This window comes from Manis javanica, chromosome 14 (assembly GCF_040802235.1).
Source record: "Manis javanica isolate MJ-LG chromosome 14, MJ_LKY, whole genome shotgun sequence".
NCBI classification, from domain to species: Eukaryota; Metazoa; Chordata; class Mammalia; order Pholidota; family Manidae; genus Manis; species Manis javanica.
In genome coordinates, this window is record NC_133169.1 from 50,835,206 (window position 1) to 50,861,943 (window position 26,738).

General features: G+C 44.5%; 1 protein-coding gene across 2 annotated transcripts; it reads right to left on the minus strand.

The window, feature by feature from the left end:
• Positions 1 to 6,624: 6,624 nt before the first annotated feature.
• On the minus strand, positions 6,625 to 7,065 carry LOC118969058 (protein tyrosine phosphatase type IVA 2-like). 2 transcript variants are annotated; one of them, XM_037002144.1, is made up of 2 exons: positions 6,971 to 7,065; positions 6,625 to 6,883 (listed from the first exon to the last, which is right to left on the minus strand). In XM_037002144.1, the coding sequence occupies exons 1-2, from the start codon at positions 7,063 to 7,065 to the stop codon at positions 6,625 to 6,627; spliced, it is 354 nt and encodes a 117-aa protein (XP_036858039.1). The 2 variants fall into 2 exon arrangements, with proteins under 2 accessions (XP_036858039.1, XP_036858038.1); XM_037002143.1 differs by having other exon boundaries at positions 6,625 to 6,841; positions 6,875 to 7,065.
• Positions 7,066 to 26,738: the final 19,673 nt, after the last annotated feature.

Here is a 26,738-nt window from a genome sequence, read left to right on the forward strand (position 1 = left end):
GAATTCCTGGGTCAAATGGTAGGTCTGTTTTGAGCATTTTGATGCACCTCCATACTGCTTTCCACAATGGTTGAACTAATTTACATTCCCACCAGCAGTGTAGGAGGGTTCCCCTTTCTCCACAGCCTCGCCAACATTTGTTGTTGTTTTTCTTTTGGATGGCAGCTATCCTTACTGGTGTGAGGTGATACCTCCTTGTAGTTTTAATTTGCATTTCTCTGATAATTAGAGATGTGGAGCATCTTTTCATGTGTCTCTTGGCCATCTGTATTTCTTTTTTGGAGAACTGTCTGTTCAGTTCCTCTGCCCATTTTTTAATTGGGTTATTTGTTTTTTGTTTGTTGAGGCGTGTGAGCTCTTTATATATTCTGGACGTCAAGCCTTTATCGGATCTGTCATTTTCAAATATATTCTCCCATACTGTAGGGTTCCTTTTTGTTCTATTGATGGTGTCTTTCGCTGTACAGAAGTTTTTCAGCTTAATGTAGTCCCACTTGCTCATTTTTGCTGTTGTTTTCTTTGCCCGGGGAGATATGTTCAAGAAGAGATTACTCATGTTTATGTCTAAGAGGTTTTTGCCTATGTTTTTTTCCAAGAGTTTAATGGTTCCATGACTTACATTCAGGTCTTTGATCCATTTTGAGTTTACCTTTGTATATGGGGTTAGACAATGGTCCAGTTTCATTCTCCTACATGTAGCTGTCCAGTTTTGCCAGCACCATCTGTTGAAGAGACTGTCATTTTGCCATTGTATGTCCATGGCTCCTTTATCAAATATTAATTGACCATATATGTTTGGGTTAATTTCTGGGGTCTCTAATCTGTTCCACTGGTCTGTGGCTCTGTTCTTGTGCCAGTACCAAATTGTCTTGATTACTATGGCTTTGTAGTAGAGCTTGAAGTTGGGGAGTGAGATCCCCCCTACTTTATTCTTCTTTTTCAGGATTGCTTTCGCTATTCGGGGTCTTTGGTGTTTCCATATGAATTTTTGAATTATTTGTTCCAATTCATTGAAGAATGTTGCTGGTAATTTGAGAGGGATTGCATCAAATCTGTATATTGCTTTGGGCAGGATGGCCATTTTGACGATATTAATTCTTCCTAGCCATGAGCATGGGATGAGTTTCCATTTATTAGTGTCCCCTTTAATTTCTCTTAAGAGTGACTTGTAGTTTTCAGAGTATAAGTCTTTCACTTCTTTGGTTAGGTTTATTCCTAGGCATTTTATTCTTTTTGATGCAATGGTGAATGGAATTGTTTTCCTGATTTCTCTTTCTATTGATTCATTGTTAGTGTATAGGAAAGCTACAGATTTCTGTGTGTTAATTTTGTATCCTGCAACTTTGCTGTATTCCGATATCAGTTCTAGTAGTTTTGGAGTGGAGTCTTTAGGGTTTTTTATGTACAGTATCATATCATCTGCAAATAGTGACAGTTTAACTTCTTCTTTACCAATCTGGATTCCTTGTATTTCTTTGTTTTGTCTGATTGCCGTGGCTAGGACCTCCAGTACTATGTTAAATAACAGTGGGGAGAGTGGGCATCCCTGTCTGGTTCCCGATCTCAGAGGAAATGCTTTCAGCTTCTCGCTCTTCAGTATAATGCTGGCTGTGGGTTTATCATATATGGCCTTTATTATGTTGAGGTACTTGCCCTCTATTCCCATTTTGCTGAGAGTTTTTATCATGAATGGATGTTGAATTTTGTCAAATGCTTTTTCAGCATCTATGGAGATGATCATGTGGTTTTTGTCTTTCTGTTTGTTGATGTGGTGGATGATGTTGATGGATTTTCGAATGTTGTACCATCCTTGCATCCCTGGGATGAACCCCACTTGGTCATGGTGTATGATTCTTTTGATATACTGTTGAATTTCTTTGCTAATATTTTATTGAGTATTTTTGCATCTACATTCATCAGGGATATTGGTCTGTAATTTTCTTTTTTGGTGGGGTCTTTGCCTGGTTTTGGTATTAGGGTGATGTTGGCTTCATAGAATGAGTTTGGGAGTATTCCCTCTTCTTCTATTTTGTGGAACACTTTAAGGAGAATGGGTATTATGTCTTCTCTGTGTGTCTGATAAAATTCCGAGGTAAATCCGTCCGGCCCCGGGGTTTTGTTCTTGGGTAGTTTTTGGATTACTGTTTCAATTTCTTTGCTTGTAATTGGTTTGTTTAACTTTTGTGTTTCTTCCTTGGTCAGTCTTGGGAGGTTGTATTTTTCTAGGAAGTTGTCCATTTCTTCTAGGTTTTCCAGCTTGTTGGCATATAGGTTTTCATAGTAGTCTTTAATAATTCTTTGTATTTCTGTGGAGTCTGTTGTGATTTTTCCATTCTCATTTCTGATTATGTTGATTTGTGTTGACTCTCTTTTTCTCTTAATAAGTTGGGCTAGAGGCTTATCTATTTTGTTTATTTTCTCAAAGAACCAGCTCTTGGTTTCGTTGATTTTTGCTATTGTTTTATTCTTCTCAATTTTGTTTATTTCTTCTCTGATCTTTATTATGTCCCTCCTTCTGCTGACTTTAGGCCTCATTTGTTCTTCTTTTTCCAGTTTTAATAATTGTGATGTAAGACTATTCATTTGAGATTGTTCTTCCTTCTTCAAGTGTGCCTGGATTGCTGTATACTTTCCTCTTAAGACTGCTTTCGCTGCATCCCACAGAAGTTGGGGCTTAGTGTTGTTGTTGTCATTTGTTTCTATATATTCCTTGATCTCTATTTTGATTTGTTCATTGATCCATTGATTATTTAGTAGCATGTTGTTAAGCCTCCATGTGTTTGTGAGCCTTTTTGTTTTCTTTGTAGAATTTATTTCTACTTTTATACCTTTGTGGTCTGAAAAATTGGTTGGTAGAATTTCAATATTTTGGAATTTACTGAGGCTCTTTTTGTGAGCTAGTATGTGGTCTATTCTGGAGAATGTTCCATGTGCACTTGAGAAGAATGTATATCCTGTTGCTTTTGGATGTAGAGTTCTATAGATGTCTATTAGGTCCATCTGTTCTAGTGTGTTGTTCAGTGCCTGTGTGTCTTTACTTATTTTCTGCCCGGTGGATCTATCCTTTGGGGTGAGTGGTGTGTTGAAGTCTCCTACAATGAATGCATTGCAGTCTATTTCCCTCTTTAGTTCTGTTAGTATTTGCTTCACATATGCTGGTGCTCCTGTATTGGGTGCATATATATTTAGAATGGTTATATCCTCTTGTTGGACTGAGCCCTTTATCATTATGTAGTATCCTTCTTTATCTCTTGTTACTTTCTTTGTTTTGAAGTCTATTTTGTCTGATATTAGTACTGCAACCCCTGCTTTCTTCTCACTGTTGTTTGCCTGAAATATGTTTTTCCATCCCTTGACTTTTAGTCTATGCTTATCTTTGGGTTTAAGGTGAGTTTCTTGTAAGCAGCATATAGATGGGTCTTGCTTTTTTATCCATTCTATTACTCTATGTCTTTTGATTGGTGCATTAAGTCCATTTACATTTAGGGTGACTATTGAGAGATATGTACTTATTGCCATTGCAGGCTTTAGATTCGTGGTTACCAAAGGTTCAAGGTTAGCCTCTTTAGTATCTTACTGCCTAACTTAGTTCGCTTATTGAGCTGTTATATACACTGTCTGGAGATTCTTTTCTTCTCTCCCTTCTTATTCCTCCTCCTCCATTCTTCATATGTTGTGTGTTTTGTTCTGTGCTCTTTTTAGGGGTGCTCCCATCTAGAGCAGTCCCTGTAGGATGCCCTGTAGATATGGTTTGTGGGAAGCAAATTCCCTCAGCTTTTGCTTGTCTGGGAATTGTTTAATCCCGCCATCATATTTAAATGATAGTCGTGCTGGATACAGTATCCTTGGTTCAAGGCCCTTCTGTTTCATTGCATTAAGTATATCATGCCATTCTCTTCTGGCCTGTAGGGTTTCTGTCGAGAAGTCTGATGTTAGCCTGATGGGTTTTCCTTTATAGGTGACCTTTTTCTCTCTAGCTGCCTTTAAAACTCTTTCCTTGTCCTTGATCCTTGCCATTTTAATTACTATGTGTCTTGGTGTTGTCCTCCTTGGATCCTTTCTGTTGGGAGTTCTGTGTAATTCCATGGTCTGTTCGATTATTTCCTCCCCCAGTTTGGGGAAGTTTTCAGCAATTATTTCTTCAAAGAGACTTTCTATCCCTTTTCCTCTTTCTTCCTCTTCTGGTATCCCTATAATACGAATATTATTCCTTTTGTATTGGTCACATATTTCTCTTAGTGTTGTTTCATTCCTGGAGATCCTTTTATCTCTCTCTATGTCAGCTTCTATACGTTCCTGTTCTCTGGCTTCTATTCCTTCAATGGCCTCTTGCATCTTATCCATTCTGCTTATAAATCCTTCCAGGGATTGTTTCACTTCTGTGATCTCCTTCCTGACATCTGTGATCTCCTTCCGGACTTCATCCCACTGCTCTTGCATTTTTCTCTGCATCTCATCCAATTGCTCTTGCATTTTTCTCTGCATCTCTGTCAGCATGTTCATGATTTTTTTTTGAATTCTTTTTCAGGAGGACTGGTTAGGTCTGTCTCCCTCTCAGGTGTTGTCTCTGTGATCTTTGTCTGCCTGTAGTTTTGCCTTTTCATGGTGATAGAGATAGTTTGCAGAGCTGGTACAAGTGACCGCTGGAAGAGCTTCCCTTCTTGTTGGTTTGTGGCCTTCCTCGCCTGGGAGAATAGCGACCTCTAGTGGCTTGTGCTGGGCAGCTGTGTGCAGACAGGGCTTCTGCTTCCTGCCCAGTTGCTTTGGGGTTTATCTCCGCTGTTGCTGTGGGCTTCGCCTGGCTGGGGCTGTTCCTCCAAAATGGTGGAGCCCCGTTGGAGGGGGAGCGGCCGGGAGGCTATTTATCTCCGTAAGGGGCCTCTGTGCTCCCTGCTGCCCAGGGGGTTAGAGTGCCCAGAGATCCCCAGATTCCCTGCCTCTGGTCTAAGTGACCTGTCCTGCCCCTTTAAGACTTCCAAAAAGCACTCTCCAAACCAAAACAACAACAGCAACAATGAGAGAGGGAACAGAAAGGAAAAAAAAAAGGAAAAAACACGCAATTTTTTTTTTTTTTTTGTCCTCAGGTGCCGGTCCCAGGCACCCGCTCACTGGTCCTGCTGCCCTGTCTCCCTAGCACCAGGGTCCCTGTCCTTTCAAGGCTTCCAAAAAGCACCCACCCACCGGTCCCACAGGGAAGGAACGCTCGATATTCTTTGTCCTCAGGCACTGGTCCCAGGCACCCGCTCACCAGTCCCGCCACCCTGCCTCCCTAGCACCGGGGTCCCTGTCCCTTTAAGGCTTCCAAAAAGCACTCGCCAAAAAGAGAGAAAAAAATGGGAAAAACGCGCGATTTCCTCCGTCTTCAGGTGCCGGTCTCAGGCACCCGCCCACTGGTCCCACAGGGAAAAACGCGCGATATTCTTTGTCCTCAGGCGCCGGTCCCAGGCACCCGCTCACCAGTCCCGCCGCCCTGCCTCCCTAGCACCAGGGTCCCTGTCCCTTTTAGGCTTCCAAAAAGCACTCGCAAAAAAGAGAAAAAAAAAAAGGGGAAAAACGCGTGATTTCCTCTGTCCTCAAGTGCCGGTCTCAGGCACCCGTCCCCCAGTCCTGCAGGGAAAAACGTGGGATATTCTTTGTCCTCAGGCGCCGGTCCCAGGCACCCGCTCACCAGTCCCGCCACCCTGCCTCCCTAGCACCGGGGTCCCTGTCCCTTTAAGGCTTCCAAAAAGCGCTCGCCAAAAAGAGAAAAAAAAGGGGGGGAAACGCGTGATTTCCTCCGTCCTCAGGTGCCGGTCTCAGGCACCCGCCCGCCGGTCCCGCAGGGAGAAACGCGGGATATTCTTTGTCCTCAGGCGCCGGTCCCAGGCACCTGCTCACCGGTCCCGCCACCCTGCCTCCCTAGCAACAGGGGCCCGTCCCTTTAAGGCTTCCAAAAAGCACTCGCCAAAAAAAAACTGCACTAGTTTCTTTCCACCCGCCGGGGGCCGGGGGGAGGGGCGCTCGGGTCCCTCCGGGCCGGGGCTTGTGTCTTACCCCCTTCGCAAGGCGCTGGGTTCTTGCAGGTGTGGATGTGGTCTGGATGTTGTCCTGTGTCCTGTGGTCTCTATTTTAGGAAGATTTTTCTTTGGTATATTTTCATAGCTCTATGTGTTTTTGGGAGGAGATTTCCACTGCTCTACTCACGCCGCCATCCTGGTTCCGCCCCCGAGAAAAACATATTTTTAAAAGTGGTTCTTGTTATGTCACTAGATAATAACTTTTCAGTTTCACTAAATACAGTAACTACATTTAGACTTACATGGTTAATATGCTTCATTATTTTTTAAGATCTTGGCTTAAAAGTCCAGTAATTACTTCCACTTGTTTTTTTGTTTTTGTTTTTGTTCTTTTCTTAAATATTTTATTCATGTTTTAGAGGGATTTCTTTTTGTTTCCTTTTTTCCAATTATTAGGAGTGGTTCAGGAGTACTGAATCCATCACTACTTTGATGGCACAGTTAAGATTCCAGATTCACATTTCCAGGTCCCAACAGTTCCCTCTAAAATGCCACAATCAAGTCAGCCTTCGTTTACATTTATTTCTACTAAACACAGCAATGCCCAAATGGTATCTCTGAAGCGTAATCACATCTTAGGTTGGTATTTCTCCAGGTAAAGCAGCTGTTTGGAATTGAATGCCCCCCTTCTTTTTTGTCTTACAAACTGAACTGCATCCTCATACTTCATTCCACATTCAATTAAAGCAAGTGCAACCAGCACCGGTGCCCTTCCCAATCGTGCAACACAGCAACCTGGCTTTTCACGAAATTTGGTTTTTAGTAGGTTTAGCCAATCATCTACTCTCTGATTAGAGGGTGGCGCCCCATCATCAAACAGCCAATCTAGAAGGTGGATTCCTTCTTTTTCAACTGGTGCTTTATCATGCGTAGCATCACAAATTCGAACCAAAGTTGTCACTCCCTTAAGTTCCTCTGTGAACTTGTTGAGGGCAGCATTGGTAGGGCGGTGAGTTACCAGAAAACACATGTTCTCATAGGAGATCTCCCCAGGGGGTGGACGGTTCATTATGGCAAATAAGAGGTGTGAGCGTGTGTGTGTGAGTGTGATGGGGAAAATGGGGGGAAAAATCATTGAAATGTTTCACAGCAGAAAACATTAAAAAGACCACTAAAATGCCTATTATCAATCAGCATTTTCTCTGTTCAACTTGTTTATTCTTCAAGAAGCTTCTCTCTTCAAGATAAGCAGAGTATTTAGAATCCACTTGAATCCAAATTCAACTTGGGCCTCGATGTCTGCAGATGGATACCTTTGGCCTCCAAAATACCCAACTACATACAAAATTCAAGCAGCTTTTACTACATTTAGGCACTAGTGGAACAGGTTAAAAGTGTAGGTCGTTTCCACTTTCGTTTACTTGATGCTTAATTTTACTGGAGTCGTTAAAAGAAATATGCTTGCAAAAAAAAAAAAAAAGCGAAGTATTTCTGGGGCCAGTCTGGGTGCCCGAGTCTTCAAGACAGTGTTGATCACGGCACCTAGAAGCCCCCAAGCTCACCTGGCAGCAGAAACGCTGCGCTGGGCCTGGCAGAAGACGGCCCTCGCGCCCAGAACGCTGCACGTGGGCAACGTGTATTCCAACGACAAACGCGGGAGAGCTGGGCACCGGGCACCGGAGTCCGGCGGCGGCGGGGGCGAGGGGGCGCCTCTCTCCTCAGTCACCTCGGCGGCGGCGCGCGTGCACGAGTCCGTCGCGCGTGCACGAGTCCGTCGCGCTGCTGCAGCCGCCGCGGCCGCCGCCCTGTGGCGTCGCCTCGCGCTGCGCCAGCCGCTCCCGGACGGCGACAAGTGAGCCCTGCCGACCGCGCCACCGCCGCCACCGCTTCCACTTGTTTTTATACTTGGGTTTTTTGGTTTGTTTTGAGTTTTGTTTTTATATTTTTGACCATCAGAGCTCAAAAAATTGGTCCAAAGATACGATAATCCAAATGGGAGGAGAGCATTGTTGATTTATTTTTATTGCCTGTATTAAGCAAGTATGCAAAGTTTCTATTGAAAAGGGATTATTAAATGTCCCATCTTCCTGGGGCCAATTAAATGTTTTTACAACCTAATTAAAAAGTGTTGTATTTTTATAATTTTAACAAATGGGTCTGAAAACAAAGATTTAAGCAGTTTTGACCCATTTTAAAAAAAATACACAAACACAACACCTTTGTATTAGTTTGGAACTAAGTGAACTATTGTTTTCATCTTTTAATTGCCTCTGGAACCAGTTCATAATTTAGAAAAATTATAAATAAATTGGAAAAAATTGTTTCCAAGTTTTTCAATTATGCAGATGAAGACTTAAAAAAATAATTGGCACACATATGCTCTCTCAGTAGCATGAGTGTCTTTTGAAAAACATTTGCTCATTTTAAGAAGTCACTTTTTCTTTGAAAAAACATACTGAGTGTTAATTCTTCTGAAATTCTCGTTAGATAGCACAGTACTGATTGTTACCTGTGCATAGAAAGAACCAGTAAATTTGGAATGGTTGATACTCATTTCTTCATACCAATCGTGACCTGTGACTTTCCAACATACAAACTTTGTTACATTTTAGTACAGTTTATTTTCTTAGATTAAAAACTCAACACCAGTAGAAGTTCTAAATTTCTTCCAGTGCCCCCGTGAATTGTTCTGTGGACTACTCCACTTTGGGATCATTGGCTTAGAGGATGTGTGCAGAAGGATGGCTGAAGGGTAAGTCGCCCTGAGTGGGGACGGTAGTGTTCCTGGCTTGCCCTCATTCCCAGGTAGATGTGGAATAGGTGTAGCTGAGATGGCTGACTTGCATGCCTATGTGGAAATTTGAGCTGTCATTCTCTAATGCTAGCTTCTGCCAGAGCAGTCCTGTGAGGAAAATACATTATATTTAATGGAAAGGAGTGTGTCAGGCTTTTGAACCCCATTCATCCATGTTCCATTTAAATCTGCTGAAGGTATGGAATAAAAACCCTCTTAGGAGTTTCAACTAATTCTTCTGTGTTATAAGAGTTCACTTGGATCCTATGAAGAGGAACTTAGCTGGAATGACAGAAGTGGAGCGTTCCAGCATTATCTAAAGAAGCAGGAATCTCCAGGCAACTTGCCCAAAGCAGAGTTCACAGGCAAGGTGCAAGGGAAGGATATAAGCCTGGCAGTTTCTAGAGAAACATTTGAAAGGCAGAACTTCTGGGCTATTTAAGAATCATATAAGGATGTTTTTCCCTCATCCGTAAAAGGGGGGTAGCAATACAATAGTACTTGCCACATGAAATGTTTTTTAGACAATTTTTTATTAAGGCATTATTGATATACACTCTTATGAAGGTTTCACATGAAAAATGTTTACTACATTCACCCATATTATTGAGCCCCTCCCCATACCCCATTGCAGTCACTGTCCATCAGTGTAGTAAAATGCCACAAATTCACTTCTTGTCTTCTCTGTGCTACACTTGTCTTCCCTATGCTCCCCCCAACACCATGTGTACTAATCATAATATTCCTCAATCCCCTTCTCCTTCTCTCCCCACCCGCTCTCCCACATCCCTCCCCTTTGGTAACTGCTAGTCCCTTCTTGGAGTCTGTTGAGCCTGCTGCTGTTTTTTTCCTTCAGTTATGCTACATTATTGCACTCCACAAGTGAGGGAAATGATTTGGTACTTGTCTTTCTCCGTCTGACTTATTTCACTGAGCATAATATCCTCCAGCTCCATCCATGTTGTTGCAAATGGTAGGATTTGTTTCTTGCTTATAGCTGAATAATATTTCATTGTGTATATGTACCACCTCTTCTTTATCCATTCATCTACAGATGGACACTTAGGTCTCTTCCATATCTTGGCTGTTGTAAATAGTGCTGCAATAAACATGGTGGTGCATATGTTTTTTTGAATCTGAGAACTTGTATTCTTTGGGTAAATTCCAAGGAGTGGAATTCCTGGGTCAAATGGTATTTCTATTTTTAGTTTTTTGAGGAACCTCCATATTGCTTTCCACAATGGTTGAACTAGTTTACATTCCCACCAGCAGTGTAGGAGGGTTCCCCTTTCTCCGCATCCTCGCCAGCATTTGTTGTTCTTAGTCTTTTCGATGTTGGCCATCCTAACTGGTGTGAGGTGATATCTCATTTTGGTTTTAATTTTCATTTCCCTGATAATTAGCAATGTGGAGCATCTTTTCAGCCACATGAAATTTTTGTAAGGATTACATGAAATAATGCAGATGAAGCTTTGGCTTACTTTTATTGTTGTTATTGTTATATTATTGTTATTATTACTAGTTATTGTTATTTTATTTAGATAACTTTTCTCTCACTTTCCTAGGTCTGGTTACACATTTAAGATAACTAAAAGAGTCCTTAGGTAATGCAACTTAAGGCAAAGATGGGGACAGGCAGTCTCAGCATTATGACATACAAGATATAATAGGTAGCATTTATTGGGCATTTATTTTCCACCAGGTTCTCTTCTAAGTGTTTTACATGAATCAACTTTCTTAATCGCTTCACAAGCCTATGAGTTAGGTGCCATTATTACCTGTATTTAACAGCTGAAGAAACTAAGCTACAGAAGGAAGTTGAATCATTTATCCAAGGCACCTAGCTGGGAGACCTGGAGTCAAGTCCAAGTGATCTAGATGATAGCAGGATGTGAATAATGAAGTGTGGGAAGTTTAACTATATTTTAGAGAATCTACCTTGTTACACTTCAAATTCTGTCTGTCCAAATCTGAACTCAGCACATTTCCCTAGTTCAGAATGACATCACAGTCTTACTGTTGCTTTGCCATAAGTTTCATCCCAGAACCTTCTCTCCCCTGCATTCCAAGCCTTGTTAGTCACCAAATTCTCTTCATTCCATCACTGAAATGTCTCCTACAGCCATCACTAAAATATGCCTATGTTGAGTGTCTCATTAATCTTCAATAATTACTGTTATTGACCCTCAATTCCTTCTTCTGATCCCAGTTTCCATTCTTTCCAGTATTATTTCCCCATGAATTTATCCTTAAATAACTTATCTTACGTATTACTTTCCCATGGCTGCTGTAATAGAGTACCACAAACTTAGTAGCTTAAAACAATGTATTCTGTCCCTTTACTGTCCAGAGGCCAAAAGTCTAAAATCACTTTCACTGGGCTGAAACCAAGGTGCTGGTAGGGCTCTAGGGTCGAATCCTTTCCCTTCCTTTTCCAGCCTCTATAGCTGCATTCCTTGGTTCATGGCTCCTTCCTCCATCTGGAAAGCCAACAGCATAGCATCCTCACATTTCTCTCTGCTTCCATCATCACACTACCTTCTGCTTTCTGTGCCAAATCTCCCTCTGCCTCTCTAAGGTCAGTTGTGGTTACATATAGTCCCACCTGCATAACCCAGGATAATTTCACCATCTCAAGATCCTTAACCTAATTATACCTGGAAAGTCTCTTTGCTATATAAGTAATATTAACAGGTTCCCAGGTATCTTTAAGGGCCTTTATTTCAACTACCACATCTTGTTAAAAATCCCTGATTACTCTTTATTTTATTCATTCAACAAATATTGACTGAGTTGCTACAATATGCCAGGCTCTTTCCTGGGCACTGCTGATTCATAAGACACTAGGGATCTAGCAATGAAAAGAAATAGTTTATTTCCTTATGATTAGCTCACCAAACCTTAGAAACAAAGAATTCAACAGGCAATCACAGTACACTGTGATCATTTCTACAACAAAAGCAAAAGATAGAGACAGAAGCAAATATGGGCTTAGACTATTGTCCAAACTATCCTGAGATGGTAGAGGGTGTAGGTAGGAAAAAGGTGCAGGAGTTTTCTAGGGTTTTTAGGGACTAGCAGTTTGCTCCAGAAATTAAAAATTGAATTTTCCCTGTTGTCAAAAGAGGAAGATATGTTCCCCCTACCCTGATTTTTTTAGACGTTTTTCTGAGAAAATTAATATTTGTAAATCCTTCCACTAAACCTTTGTTTGATATGTATGTAAATCTTGTAAAGTCTCTGTGAGCATTAAAACTTATTAATGTTTTAAGTGCCTGGGAGCCATCTCTGTGAAATACAAACATCAAGAAAGACATTTAGCCTATGTGCCTAGCTCCACTGATTACCTGCTTACCATTTGATACTACAAGTTTTATTTCTCCTTTGGATAAAGGCAATTAAGTAGCACAGATTGTTAGCCCAACTGTCAGGTAAATTTAGGATGAATATGAAAGAGTGTAAAGCTAACAGTGTTGTCAATCCTCTTAAATGAGGACAAATTACTATTAACCTTCAGAATGTAGACATAATTGTATCTGCTCATCTACATAAAAGAGGGTGGGGTTTGTCTCTGTAATTGCATCAGCATATTGCTTGTGATGCATGTGGTAATCTGGTTTAATACTTATTCAGTAGTAACAATGCTTTCTGTCTTTTGGAAAAGAGTTTCTGGGTTGGCAGGAGATTCTTTTCAAAACTTTCCTGAACACTAGATGAAGGGATATGGTGAGGGCTGAAGGCAGAATCAATATTTTTTTATCCAAAACACCTTTCTAGATTGACTTCCTATAGTGTCCCCCCAATTTATCCAATAATCAATCAGATTCATACTTTGATAAAAATGTGACTTTCATTTGCAGTCTCACAGGGTTTTCTTAAGAACTAGAGAAACTGAGAGAATTAAAATTAGTATGCTGGGAATTACATCTAACACTGTGATGGGCACGGTATATTGCATGTTAGTGAACATCTTTTGCCTTGGTAGAAAAAAAGAAATTCTGGTCTAGCAATTCTGGTTCTGGTAACTCTAATTTTTAAAACTTTATCATGGAAAATTCTCAACATATACAAAAGAAAGATCATTGTATAATGAATTTCTAAACTAGTTTCAACAACTACCAACACTTTCATCTGTAAGCTCCACTTCACCTTCTTTAACTGTGCTAAAGAAATCCCAAACATCTTGACATTTCATCCATATATATTTCCAAATGTATTTCTCAAAGGGCTTTAAACAAATATCACAGCCAATGAAATTAACACTATTCTGTAATAGCATCTTATGTACAGGTAGAGCTTAAATTTCTCTAATTGCCTTATACATTTTTTCAATTAGGGAATAATCGAGGTTCACCCACTGAATTTCATCAGTATGTCTCTTAAATCTCTTACACAACAGGTTATAAATGTAATTGGTGTTGAAGTGAAGGCTGTTTGGCCTCCTAGAAAAATATCTCAACTTGATAAAGAGGATTTGCAAAAACCTGTAGCTAACACTACACTTAATGGTGAAAAACTGAATGCTTTCCACCTAAAACAGAAAATTAGGCCAGAAACTTACTCGTTACAGTGCTGTAAATCTAGTCACTGCACTATGACAAGAAAAGGAAATGAAAAGTACTCAGCTCAGAAAGGAAGAAATAAAACTATTCCTATTTGTAGATGGCAGTACATAGAAAATCCCTAGGAATCTACAAAACATTTCCTAGGACTAGTAAGAGTTCACAGAGGTCACAGGATAAACATACAAAAATCAGGGACCTCTTCCCAAACTCAAGAAGAGGGCTCAGTGGAGCCTCCTGCCCCATCTCAGGTGGCCGCAGTGTCTCTCTGGACAGCCGACGACTCCAGTCATACTTTCTGTCCCGTTGAATCCAACACTTCCTCACATCACTCAGGATGGGAGCCTCACTCACCGTAGGAGGCTCCCGAGGCCTGGGGAAAGGATTCCTGCTTCTCTTGCTCTGATCCTGCAGCCGACTCAGTCCACACCTAAAAGCAGCTCTGATGGCCCTCCTGCCTCTCAGCTGGCCCCCTGCGGCTGCCATCTCTGTTTGCTGTGCGGTGGCCTCGGCCAGTTTCCTAAAGATTAGTGTATTTCTCCCAAATGAGAGTTAAAAAGAATGATAGACAAGTGTGGTTCCCACATCAGAACATCTCAACGTACAGTGGGGAGAAAGCTCCCCCCTGGCCACGTGCTGAGGGGCCTCCTGTCTGGACCTGATGACACCCTTGGCGAGGGCCCCACTTCCACGCCCACAGGCTCCACGCCTGCTGCGGCGGCTCTTCACAGAATGTAAACCCGGCCCTGCGGACAGGCTGCTCCAATACTGCGGGGCTGTCCCTGGCTCTCCGGCCCAGACCAGATTCTGTGCCCGCTCCCGAGCTGGGAAGGACATGGTCTGGCTCCTCTGCCCGCTACCGCGCGCACACTTCCTTCTCCACGTTGGCGCACATGCGCCTTCCGTGCCCGCGATGCTTCCCGCGTCCCCTGACTGCCAACCGCAGGGGACTCCCACCCCGCGCCCTGCCTGTCCCCGGTGCCATGGCGCTCTGGGTCCTCCCTGCAGGATCCTGGCCAGACCGCATGGGCGCCCCCGTGTGCCGCCTCATCTCCTTTCCTCCCTCATCTCTTTTTCCCATACACACACCCTACATCTCAAGTCAGAATGAGTTACTTGCAAGTCCTTAAACACACTGTTTGCTGAAGGGAATACATGGAAATGCAGCCCTCCTCTGAAAACAGGAAATAAAAGAGATCCTACGGGTCATTTGTGAAGTGATTACAGAGAACAGGAGGAATAAGCTCCTATCTGGACTGGGCGTCTGCTTCCCCATCCCCTGAAGACTGGGAACCCTGGGGACACCGTGTTGACCAGCACCTTAAAGTCCACGTCAGCTTGTTAACCAGACTTGCTGCAGCGACCCCCGTACCTCAGTCCCACCCACTCACCTAGCACGAAGCCTCCAGGACTCTCTTTCTCTACTTTGCAGGGATCGTCCCCTTGTTGCAACAGGGAGATCACTTTTGGTTTGGAAAATGGGATCCTGCTCATAAACCAAAAAAAGAAAAAAAGAAACAGAGAGAAAAAGGCTTGGTTTTTGTTTTGACACAGAGGTATATCCATTATCTGAGTGGACAACTCGGGGGATGGTACAAAGAGCTTCTGTGGGGTGCTCACGTTGTCCCCCACCGTGTGAGGGGGCGTGTTAGGGAAAAGGCAAGGGCCTTGTAGCACATGACTCTCTAATAATCAGTTGTAAGGGAAATGTGATCAGCATGCAGCCCTTGCTCAGAGGTACCGTTAGCTTTCTACACAGAGGAGGTACAGAAAGGGAATGTTAGATGTACAGACTGAATGAATATTTGTAAACAGGTAGCTATGTACCAAGGTATCATGTACCAAGCAGCTTGCTTAAAATGAGAAAACACTGACTCCCTTTCACAGATGGATAATACAGTGTTCTTCTGGCTGGAAAAGAGAACTGGGAAAGAAAAGGGGTCAAATGAAGAGGCTGAGGGACACTGCTGAAATGAGTAAACAAGTCACAGAGCACAGTAGGAAAATGCTGCCTGAATTGTGGGGAAATTTCTAATGTGCAACTGTGAGATTGTCCCATACATGGGTAATTCTTTGCCTATCAGGGGATAAAAGTTTTTAATACTTATTTACAGAGATCCAATCTGTACAATTCTAAGGCAAAAGTCAGCCAAAGTTTCTGATGATCCATGGCTTTTATCCAGGGAGGCAGGTGCTGAGTTATCCCAATTTCTGAATCCTGCATCTATAGGGAAGATTTCCTTACCCAGTGAGACCAGGTTACTGTAGTTCTCCAGCATTACATCCTGGTACAGGTTTCTCTGAGGACTCAGCTTTCCCTACTGATGCCATGTAAAGAGCACAGCCACATCCTCAAACGTCACTGACACTTGTAATGACCAGCCATCCCAGCTCAGCTGCGATCACCCCTCACACAGAGAAAAGACAGTGGTGGTGTGCAGACAGATGGATTCCCATGAGGTGCTTCTGATGCTACTCTGGATCGGGAGGCTCTAGGTCATTTGCTCAATGAACAATGGACCAGTGACAAACACACAGTGAAAAGCGTGAGGTAGGAGCCCTGTGTTAACCACTGTAAGAGATGTGTGCAGGTAGGAAGGCCATTAAAGGGAGTGTTAATTACAATAATCTCTCTGATGGTGATTTGTTAACATATATTAAAAGGTTTAAAATGTGCATATTCTTTCACTCACCAATGACTATTTGCATTCTAATGAACAGTACACAAAAATACACACACAGGACATTTATCACAGTGTTGGTGATGGCAAAAAATGAGAAACATCCTAAATCATCACTGATGATGGACCCTGGGGTAAGTAATTTAAGGGACTATCTGTGTGCTTACTGCTTATTGATGCACGAGACAGTAATAATGGACACTGCAATAGCTCTTTCATTAAGTGTTTTGCATGGACCAGGTATTGTTCTTCTTTATATTAATCTTGAATATAATCTTTATTTAAAATTCACAACAACCCTAAGAGGAAGTTTCTATTTCCGTTTTACGTAAGAGAAAACAAAGTCACAGGATAAGAAACTTGTCCAAAATCACACAGCAGGTCAGTGTTAGAGCTGGGATTCCAATCCAGGTGGGGGTCCGAGGATCCTTCTTAACCACTTTGTAAAACTGCCTCTCAAAACCTACCAAACAGAGTTAGTAAGATTATCAATACAATGTACTTAAAACCATTCCTGGCTCATAGCAAAGGTTCAGATGTTAGCTATTATCACATTGATATAAAACACTGTGCAATCATTAAAACTGATAGCATAGGTTAATATGTTGACTTAAAAAGACATCCACGATAAGGTTAAGTAAAAAAAGTTTATTTATCAGTGTGTAGTTTGTTCCAATTCTCAAAAAATAATTAGGTACATAAAAATGAAGCTGAGAGACGCATAACGAATGATTAATGGCAATTATCTCCTCAGGGGGGTTAAAGGGGGCTTCTGTTTTATAAATATAAAAAATATACACACAAGTACATGTGTATATACACATATATGTACACACCTGTGCACATATGTAGTAAGCACATAATACAAACGCACATACATATGTACACACTTTATTCTCTGAAATTTTTACAGTGCATAACAATAAGTTTATGGCAACAAAAGCATTGTTATTTCCATATTATGGAGGGATACAAGAAATTATCTTTGTTGTTAAAAAATTTACAAACCAGCTGGCAGATAAGAAAAGCACATGAAATAATTGATACAATAAAAGATAAATGTATAACTGGACAGGACCATACAACATCTCCTAGTTCAATCCTCATCTCAGACATGAGGAAACTAGGTCCGGAGCAGTCAAGACCCCAGGTCACATACTTTATTAGTGGCAGAGGCAGGGCAATAATTAGTTTTTAACCCAGCACTTGGTATATTCTCTCTCTGGCCTTAAACGTCCTGTCACTGAGTTTTGCATACAAGTCCACCCAGCGCTGCCATGTGGGCAGCAGGGTTAGGAGGAAGGCCGCAGGGGACTCACTCCCACAGTGATGGAGAGGGTTCTGAGCAGGAGCGCAACCCAGCTGTGCTGGAACGGAATGGGAAAGCCTCAGCAAAAGGCAGCCTAAACAGGCAGTGCCAGGCCCTGGCCGCAGCCTCAGAAATCAAATGCTATCATGTTTTAAGGACCCAAAGATAACATCACAGTGCATAAGAGCTCTGGTGACATGGGGGCTGGGTCTGCCCTGTGTTCTGAAAAGATACATCAGAGGAATGGCTGGATGATAACAAGCATGAACTTAGAGGACAGACATGCTTGGGTTTGAACTCAGGTTACTTGACTTCTCTGAGCCTCAGTTTCCTCGTATGTAAAATGGGGATGAGAACTGCTGAATTGCCATATGGCTGAGAACATATGTAAAGCCCTCATCCCCGGCAACATTCACTGTTATTCTCAAGTGAAGATGTGTAAAGAAAGGATAAGTATTCTTTAGGTCGTAAAACACTGCATAGCGGTTTCTACCCACATGAATAGTATACTTACTAGGGTAACATGGTTCAGCTACCACAAGCACAAACTGAACATCTATATTCCCGGCCCTGATATAAACACTTTCATGCACTAACTCACGTGATCCTCTCACCCACCCTGTGAAGTAGGCATGGTTGTTGTTCCCATATTACATGTGAGGAAACTGAGGAATGGAGCAGTGGAGTTATTTGCCCAGTGAATGGCATGAATGTCCCGAATGATACATTTATGATGAGTTTAAGCCCATCTGTGTGGCTGGAGAGCCCCACTTCCTCACTACTGTTTGTACTATTTCTCCACTAATAACATCCCTGCCCTCAGAGCCCAGACCTCTCCGGCTGTCTCCTCCCACACAGCTAACCCTTCATTCCTGCACTGGCTCACCTGGATGGGGGCCCTCCCCCATCCTTGCGCTAGAAAGGTGGAAAGGGCAGGTCAAGAACAGTTTTCAAGAAAGTGGTAGAAACAAGGCATATGATCCACAATGTTAAGAAGCTTTCAAAACAGCTGGAGAAGCCTCAGGAAGGTAGCGTGAGGATTCTCAAGGGAAGAAAGGAAAAGAAAAGCATTTTTGCCCAGCAAACGGAGGGAGACATGGAGCCAAGAAGGCAGGGCCAGAAAGGAACTCTGACAAGCGTGCATGTTTGTTCTGCCTCCAAGTGATATGACATGTGGTGCCTTACCCGTCAAATTAGTAATCACACAGTGAACTGAGATTAATGAATAAAAGAGTGTCTGTTAGGAATGAGAAGAGATACACTAGACATGGATTGTTAAGGGGAAGCAAGCATTCCCTACAGAACCCACCATCCACCAGGGGGACCAGCTCCTCAAAGGGAAAAGGACTTGGGCTCTAAATCCTGGAGAGACTGTATTGGATAGAGCACTTGGTTAGGGGCAGATGTATTTCTTTTTGTACTCTAACACTTGAGAGGGCAACAAACTCACCTGAGACCTGGCTTCCCTCTGTTCAGTAGCCATGTCCTCTTTCTGGTCACTTCCCTCTGAAGATGGACAGGGTCTCCAGGAGACAGATCTGAAAGGAAACAGGAGTTAAAAGGAAGAAGTCCCTTCTGCTTTCCACTCCTCAGAACCACCAGCTCTGAAATCCTTACACCACAGAATGACCCCAGGTGCCCTCAGAGAGAGAAATCAGGAGTTAGCAGCAGACAGGACCAGAGAGAAGGACTGGATCATTGGTCCAAGCCCCAATCTTCCCCTGGCCCAGAGAAAAAGGACCTAGGATTCTATCAGCAGTAGAGACTCACCGAGCCTCACCGCGTGCCGGGCACCGCCTGCATCGTTCAGCGCCACAGCACAGCTGGCATTGTCAGCACCCCCAGTTTCCAGGTCAGGAAACAGGGTAGAGAGGTGACAACCTGACCCAGTTCACGAGCTGGTGGCGGTGCGCCAGGATCTCTTCCAGGGCACTCTCCAAGGCAGCCGCTCCAGCCTCACACTGGGCGCCATGGGACTTTTCTCCACCTCAAGCTTTCCCCATCCCATTCCTCAAATCCAGTCAAAGAGTCAATTTCCAGATTTGTAGAGAAAACTGCTTTGAAAAAGGAAAACATTAGTTTTTCTATGGCGGGGAGAGCTGCAGTCTTGAGGAAGGGGCACGGTAACGAAGGACCTGGGTTCCAGTCTCGACTCTGCCACTGGGGGACGCCCGTAACTCACTTCTCGCGCAAAACACTTTGTCAACGCCCGCCACCCGAGAGGCAGTGGCGATGGTGACGGAAAGAAATGGAACTGCCCACGTTCGCTGACGGCCGGTAGCAAATTCAGGCGCTGGCAGGGGCCGAGCAGGTGGCGCGCTGGGCACGTGTCCGGAGGAAGCTGGAGGGTGGCTGGGGTCTGGGGCCACTGGGAGTCCAAAGAAGCCCGACCTACCGCATTCAGGGCGCGTCTGCCGGACGGCTGGTGGCAGGCGGACAGAGAGGGTGTGCCCGGACCTTGGCCTGTGAGCGCCCACAAAGGCCCGGCGCCGCATCCTCCCGGGGCCCCTGGACTCCCTCCAGCATCCCGCCGGCCCTCCGCCGCTCACGTCGCCCAGGCCTCCAGAGTTCCCGGAGCCGTGCCTCCCCAGGCTGCGCTCTGCAGGCGGGAGCCTCCGGAACTGCCCTGGCCCGGCACAGCCTCGGATCGGGGCTCCTCCTAGTGGCCGGCCGGGCGGACCTCGACCCCGGGACGCTCACTCCGGGGTCAAACGCTTTCGCTCCGAGCTGGTCCCGGAGAGGCGGGGCGGGGCAGGGGGCATTAAGTGAGGGCTGCCGCTAAGGCCTCTGGGGTTTGTAGTCCACTCGGGGACCCGCGCATCCTGGGAAGTGCTGTTCGGCTTGCTGAGAGGCGGGACCTGGCGAGCAGTCGTGTGCTGCTCTCCCCGGACTTGACTTGGTGCGCATTCTGTATCTGCGAGGCCCCGGGCTCCGGATTCCTTGGGAGGGAAACGGAGGTTCGCTGCGGGCAGTGTCTTGTAGCTCTTGTAAGGTATATGCTGGATGGCTGGTTTGTACAAGCACACCCTGAGTGCCCCTATTAATCATTGTATTGAGGATGCATAGATACCATCCTTTTTCTGGATTCCCATCAAGCAAGGTATGTAGAAAAACGTTGCAGCGTCTCAGGGTCAGAGCTTCCGCGGGTAGCCAGCCCAGGGTGTCTCCTTGGTAACGAAGAATGTCCGAAAGGCAAGCCTTGAACTTGTGGGGACGCAGGGCTAGTTGTTACACTATGAAAGCTTGGCCGCGTGTAGATTCCAGCAGCGAATGCTTTGTCCAGCCTGCCGCTCCTGGACTCCCTGTAAGTTCCCCCAATAAACCTATTGATTCTTGTCTCTGAATCTTTTCTGTGGGTTTTCACTGGGTTATCACCTACCCTCAGTTTAGGATGTAGCTACGTAATTCTGCATCTGCAGAAATGATGGAAGGCAAGTAGACAACCGCCAAGAGCAAACCTATTTCCCCTTCCATCATTCCACGTAAGCGTATCAAGCACCTGCTGTGTGCCAAGTGCTGCTGTAAGAAGTTGGAAATAAGGAGCAGTCATGAACATAATTATATAGCATTTTAGAAGATGAGAGAGAGAACAGGGTTGTTCTCCTGGGGTCTATTTGGGAGAGTGAACTGGGGGCTTGAGTCCTCACTGAGAAGCAGTGGAGGGAAGATTTGCAGGCAGTGTGGCAGGGGACAGGCATTGCAGGCACTGAGAAGGCAAAATATCATTTTTCTTAAATTGTTAGAACCCAGGTCCCATTTAGAAGGTTTGATACATGCAAAAAATAAAAAATGAAGAAAATGCACTGGAAGTCATCACAAAAAATAAGTGGGTAATGTTTTGGTGAAAACAGTGCTTTGAACTCCATCTATATATCTCAATCACTGCCACTCTCATTTTAACAAAATGTAATAGTGCAGATAATAATTGTAACCTGTTTTGATTTTGTCCCCACTTAAGAATATGCCTTGAACACTTGAGCTTGCCAGTAAATATTCTCCCTTAGCAGTGTTTTGAATGGCTTCAGAGCATCCCATTGCATCTAGTTAAAATTTTCAGTTAAACATATTTAACTACCTGAGCTTACTTACTTAAATATATTACACTCTTATTGTTAGTTATATTATTTCCAGGTTTTTTTTTTTGCTTCAATAATATCCTTGTGGCTGTATATTTGTGGATTTTTTTTCTTAATTTAAAATCTTAGAATTGAATTGTTGGATCAAGGACTGGTAGAATCCTAAGCACATTGCCTAGTTGCCTTACTAGGAAGTTTTACAATTTATGTATCCATAAGCAGTTCACAATAATATGTGCCCATTCTGGTTTTTTCCTTTTTAATGCTTTTTAAAAACTGTTTTGTTCATTCAATAAAGCAAATTTTATATCTAATTTTGAATATTTGTGAAATTAAATATGTCTTACAGTTACTGAAATTTAGATTTTTTTATGTTAATTGTGGTACTTTGGCCATTTCCTATTGAAGTGTTCAGACTTTTGGTATCATTTTGAAGTACTGAATATGCACAGTTTTTTTGAAACAGAAAAGGACTTTGTTGTTTCTCCTGTGAAAATAAGGCATTCATTATTAAAAACTTAGACATAGTATATGGAATAAGGAAATGTGTAATGAAGAAATAAGTATAGCAGAAAACTGATTACATTCATATATGCCCAGTGTGTGCATACACACATTTGTGTATATGAAACAAAAATATAGAATATTCCTCATACTTTTTAAAGTGTGAAATACACATGTAAAAGCCAATTAGAACATGTACTCTAGTAAAACACATGATGATAAGGAGAACACCCTTGTAAACATCCACCTAAGATGAGAAGTAGACCCTGTCCCGTATTAATGGTAGAATCTAGGTGATGATATAGGGATGTTCACTGTAAACTTCATCCAATTTTGTGTTTGAAATTCTTCACAGTAAACTGTTGGAGCAAACTGTATCTGGGCTGTGGGTGAAAATGGAGGGACCCCATTCTTCCCAGGTTATGCATCCCTCTTAAAACTAAAAAAATCCTGGACATAACACAACAAACAAACATAGGAAGACTTGGAACGTGGGAAGAAAAAGGCAAACTTATAAGTTCAGGGCCCGGGGAACAACATGGTAAGTTCCCTGGCTTTCTTACCACCTCCCGTAGCTCTCAGCTAAGGTGTTGTAGAAGCTTCCAAGAGACACAGAGTCTCCAACAGACACAGACCAAAAAAGATCTAAGAAAAGCCTAGTCCCCTTAGTCAAATTGTTAAGGGTCCAAGCTCTGCCCCTTGCCACACACCAGGCCAAAAAGTCAAGAGACATGTGTTCGGGCAAGGAAAGCAACTTTATTCAGAAAGCCAGGAGACCGAGAGGATGGAGGACTAATGTCCTAAAGCGCCATCTTAATTCAGGGTCAACTGAGGCTTCTTTTATGCTGGGGAAAGAGGAGCAGGATGGGGGTAAGGTTAGGAGGTGACAATGACTGCAGACATCTGGGTGCCAGGGAGGGTCCCGAGGGAGTTTTGAAACTCCATGTCTTGGTTAGTTGATGCTCACAGACATAGGTCTGGTCACAATATTTCGATAAATCTTTGACAGGACAATCATTATTTTTGTACATATTTCCTTATCTCAGTAGAGACAGGCTTTGGATAAGGAGCTCTTTGCAGACATCTCACACCATGAGCAAAATTCCTTGTGATGATTAACAAGACTATGAGCAAGGCTACAAGGCTGAGCAGAAGCTCTTTCTTTGTTTTCCTCTTTGCACAAAGGTTAAGGCAGCAAAGGAGACAATTACAGTGTGGAGGCCGAGATGCCAAGCTTTTCCACGGTTACGGTTCCCCACTGTCAGTGGTCCCATTCCGCAGTCCTGTGGCAAGGATGTCATCTCTCATCTGACTGCTTCCTACCAGACGTGGTCAGCAAGGGATGACTATGGAATGAAACTATGTAACCTGATCTTTGAAATGTTTTTTTATTGCCTCGCTCAGGCATGTGGAATGACCATAGGCATCTCCTGAGTAGTGTCAGTAGTCTTGCCTATTTTAGAAAAACTTTTGGTTAGACAAAACATAAAGAGTTTGACTATTATATAAATGAGTAAGACAATAAAAACAGTGGTATACCCATCTTGATTATTCCCCCTAGGATGGAGCAAATCTCCTTGGGAATCCACGAGAGGAGACTTAGAGTCATTAGCACTTACGGGTCCCCAGGTGTTGTGTTCATAAAGACTGGCAACCTTGAGTTTCTGGGCTAGGGTGGCCTAGAAACAGTTCCACATTTGAAACTTAAAGAAGTCTCACCACCTCGAAGTTAAGTTGACAGATGACTTTACATTGCATTGAACCTGAAGGGTCCCCACCAGTAAGATGGCAAACTTCCGGCTTCTCTTCGGGGTCCTCAGTTCCTGCCGGCGCCACCTGAAGCCCAATCACCTCTTGCCCCCCTCCCAATCCCAGCACCTAACCAACAGCCACCAGCCCCGTAGAAGTGACACCTCAATCAATTCATGCCCCCTCCTATATAACCCAGCACCTTTCCCTAATAAAGCGGAACTCTCCGGTGAATTGCTGCTATGTGTCGCTCCTTTCCTTTCATTGGTGCCGAAACCCAGGAGACGGGACACCCCAACTGGGCCCCGTCTTCCCCCGACACCAGCAGCAGCTTGCCCTCGTCTTTTTCCGGCGCTGGCTCATCACACTCACCACTCCTCTCTGGCCTTTAGGTAAGTTTTCCCCCTGGAGTGGGCCACTCTTCCCCGAGCTATCGCAGTGCCATTGACCGTGATCGTCCGGCAAGGCCCTGACGCTCGGGGATGAGGAGGGAACGCTCCCCGCCTCAGGCCTTCACGGCTGCGGCGGACCCTCAGGCCCCTCCCCAAACAGCCATAAATCCCCGCCTCAAGCCTTTACGGCTGCGGCGGATGCTCAAACCCCTCCTCCGACAGTCATAAATCCCCGCCTCAGGCCTTCACGGCTGGGCTGCGGCTGACTCTCAGGCACCCCCCTCCATCAGCCATAAATGAGGTGACTCCTTTGTGGATGAGAACGCTCCCTTTTTCCCCCCTCCTCCTTCTGCTCCGTCCGCCAAAAATGCCTAGCGCTAGGTACCTCGTGACTCCGGCACTCTGCCTTCTTAGGGAAGTCTGGGTGATGACCCACACTTCCCAAGAAATTCCGACTCGTATACGAGTTTCCGCAGACCACCAAGGATCATCGGGGACGCCCTTTGTCTCCTTGTGGTCTGCTTCCAGTCCGAGGATCTCCGTTCGTCTTCCCGTTTGTCTCCTTCTCTGTCCTTTAGCCATGGGAGCCTCCTCATCCCTCCCTGAAAGTTCACCTCTTGAATGCCTGCTTAAGCATCTGGCTACCCTCTCCCTGACACCTGATATAAAACCAAAACTTCTCCGTAAATATTGCTCCCAAGATTGGCCGACATACCCCCCTAGACAATAACAAGCAATGGCCCGCAGGGGGAACTCTTGATCCTAACATCACTCGCGATCTTTTTAACTACTGCCAGCGCCTGAAAAAATGGAAGGAGATTCCCTATATCAAAGCTTTCTGCTTCCTCCTCTCCCCGCCCCCTCCCAAGTTCTCCTAGCCTGCAAGCCGCCGCCCCCGCAGAAGCCTCCTGTTCACTCCCTTCCCCTTCTTCTCCTACAACAGCCCTTCTCCCTTCCTCCCCAACCATCTCCTCCCCCATCTCACCTCCTCCACCTTCATTCCCTGCAGATTAAGCCTGAGCCTTTCAGCCCCCCTTTAACTAGGTCCCAGGGACCTCCTCCGTCTTTGCCCTCATCACCTGTTTCTCCCCTGTTAGGGATCGCCTTTGTCTTCTCACAAGTTTGTAGAGAGAATGGGAAAGCACCTCCCCCCATGTCTGAACGCAGCATGGGAAAGCACAAGCTAGAGAACAACCGGTGCAGTCCTTAGAAGTTATCTGTCCACAAAAACATATCTTGCCAAGACTCCTCACTCTGAAAATAGGGAGACCTTGAAGATGTGTAGAAACACCGCCCCTGCTTCTAGCTATGCCCTTCCCCTACTTGCCGATGTGGCAGGAATAGAAAACAACGCATTCCATAAGCAATTAACTGGAGCCCTGCTGTAGCTCAGTAGAGCATGGGACTCTTAACCTCAGAGTCATGAGTTCAAGCCCAACTAAAGCAGCAGAGGCAAGCAGCTGGGCTGCTAGCTGGCGACATGTGGGTCCGATTCTATCTTTCTTTATTTTCTTTGCCCCCCTTCTGCACTTCAGGACCTGCTCGACTAGGCAGGGCTAGACCGCGTCACTCCCCCACAGACTGAGCCAGAACCCTTCAGTCCCCCTCAGACTCAGTCCTGAGAGCCTCCCAAAATTATCGCCCCCCTCCGGAAGGTAGCAAAATCCGAAGGCATCGTGCGCGTTCACGTCCCTTTCTCCTTAAGAGATTTAGCCTAACTAGAGAAATGCCTAAGTTCCTTTTCCACTGATCCCATGACATACATCAGGGAGTTTCAATAGACCCTCCAGTCTTACACCCTCACACATCATGACATTTTCATGCTCCTGGCCAATAAGCTCCTCCCTGAAGAGCGTAGACGAGTTTAGGACTTCGCCCAAATGCAGGCTACTGAAACCCACAGGACTGGCCCCACCTATCCCCCTAGCCCCACTGCTGTCCCCGAACAAGACCCACACTGAAATTATAACACCGCCATGAGTCTCCGCTCTCGAGATATTTTTGCCTCCTGCTTAATAGCAGGTCTGAAAAAGGGCAGCTTGTAAAGTAGTCAATTTTCAAAAGCTCCAAGACATAATTCAAAAGAGAGATGAAATCCCCTCTGAGTTCTTAGACAGACTCACTCAAGCCCTATTACAGTATACCAGCCTGGACCCAGAAACACCTGAAGGAAGACATGTCCTTATGACATACTTCCTAGCTCAAGGCTACCCCGACTTTAAAGCTAAACTCAAAAAGTTAGAACAGGGCCCCGCTACCCCACAGACTGAGATCCTAACAGTGGCCTTTAAAGTCTTCCATAAGCGGGAGGAGGAGAAAGAATGCTGTAAACAAAAGGCTGATCAGGCCAATTTCCAGATGTTGGCCCAGCTGATAAAACCACAACCTGGGTGCCCCTCTACAAACAAGCCCCCCCAAGAGCTTGTTTCAAGTGCAGAAAAGAGGGACATTGGTCAAGGGTGTGCCCCTCCCCCAGATCTCCTACCACCCCATGCCCCAGATGCCACAAAAAGGGCCACTGGGGGTCTGATTGCCCAACCACCTGAAGGGGAGGCTGGACGAACAACCCCCATCCTAAGCCCGCTGTAGTGGGGCTGGCAGAAGAAGATTGATGGGGCCCGGGGGCTTCTCGCCCGACCATTTCCATCACCAAACAGGAGCCCAGGGTTACTTTA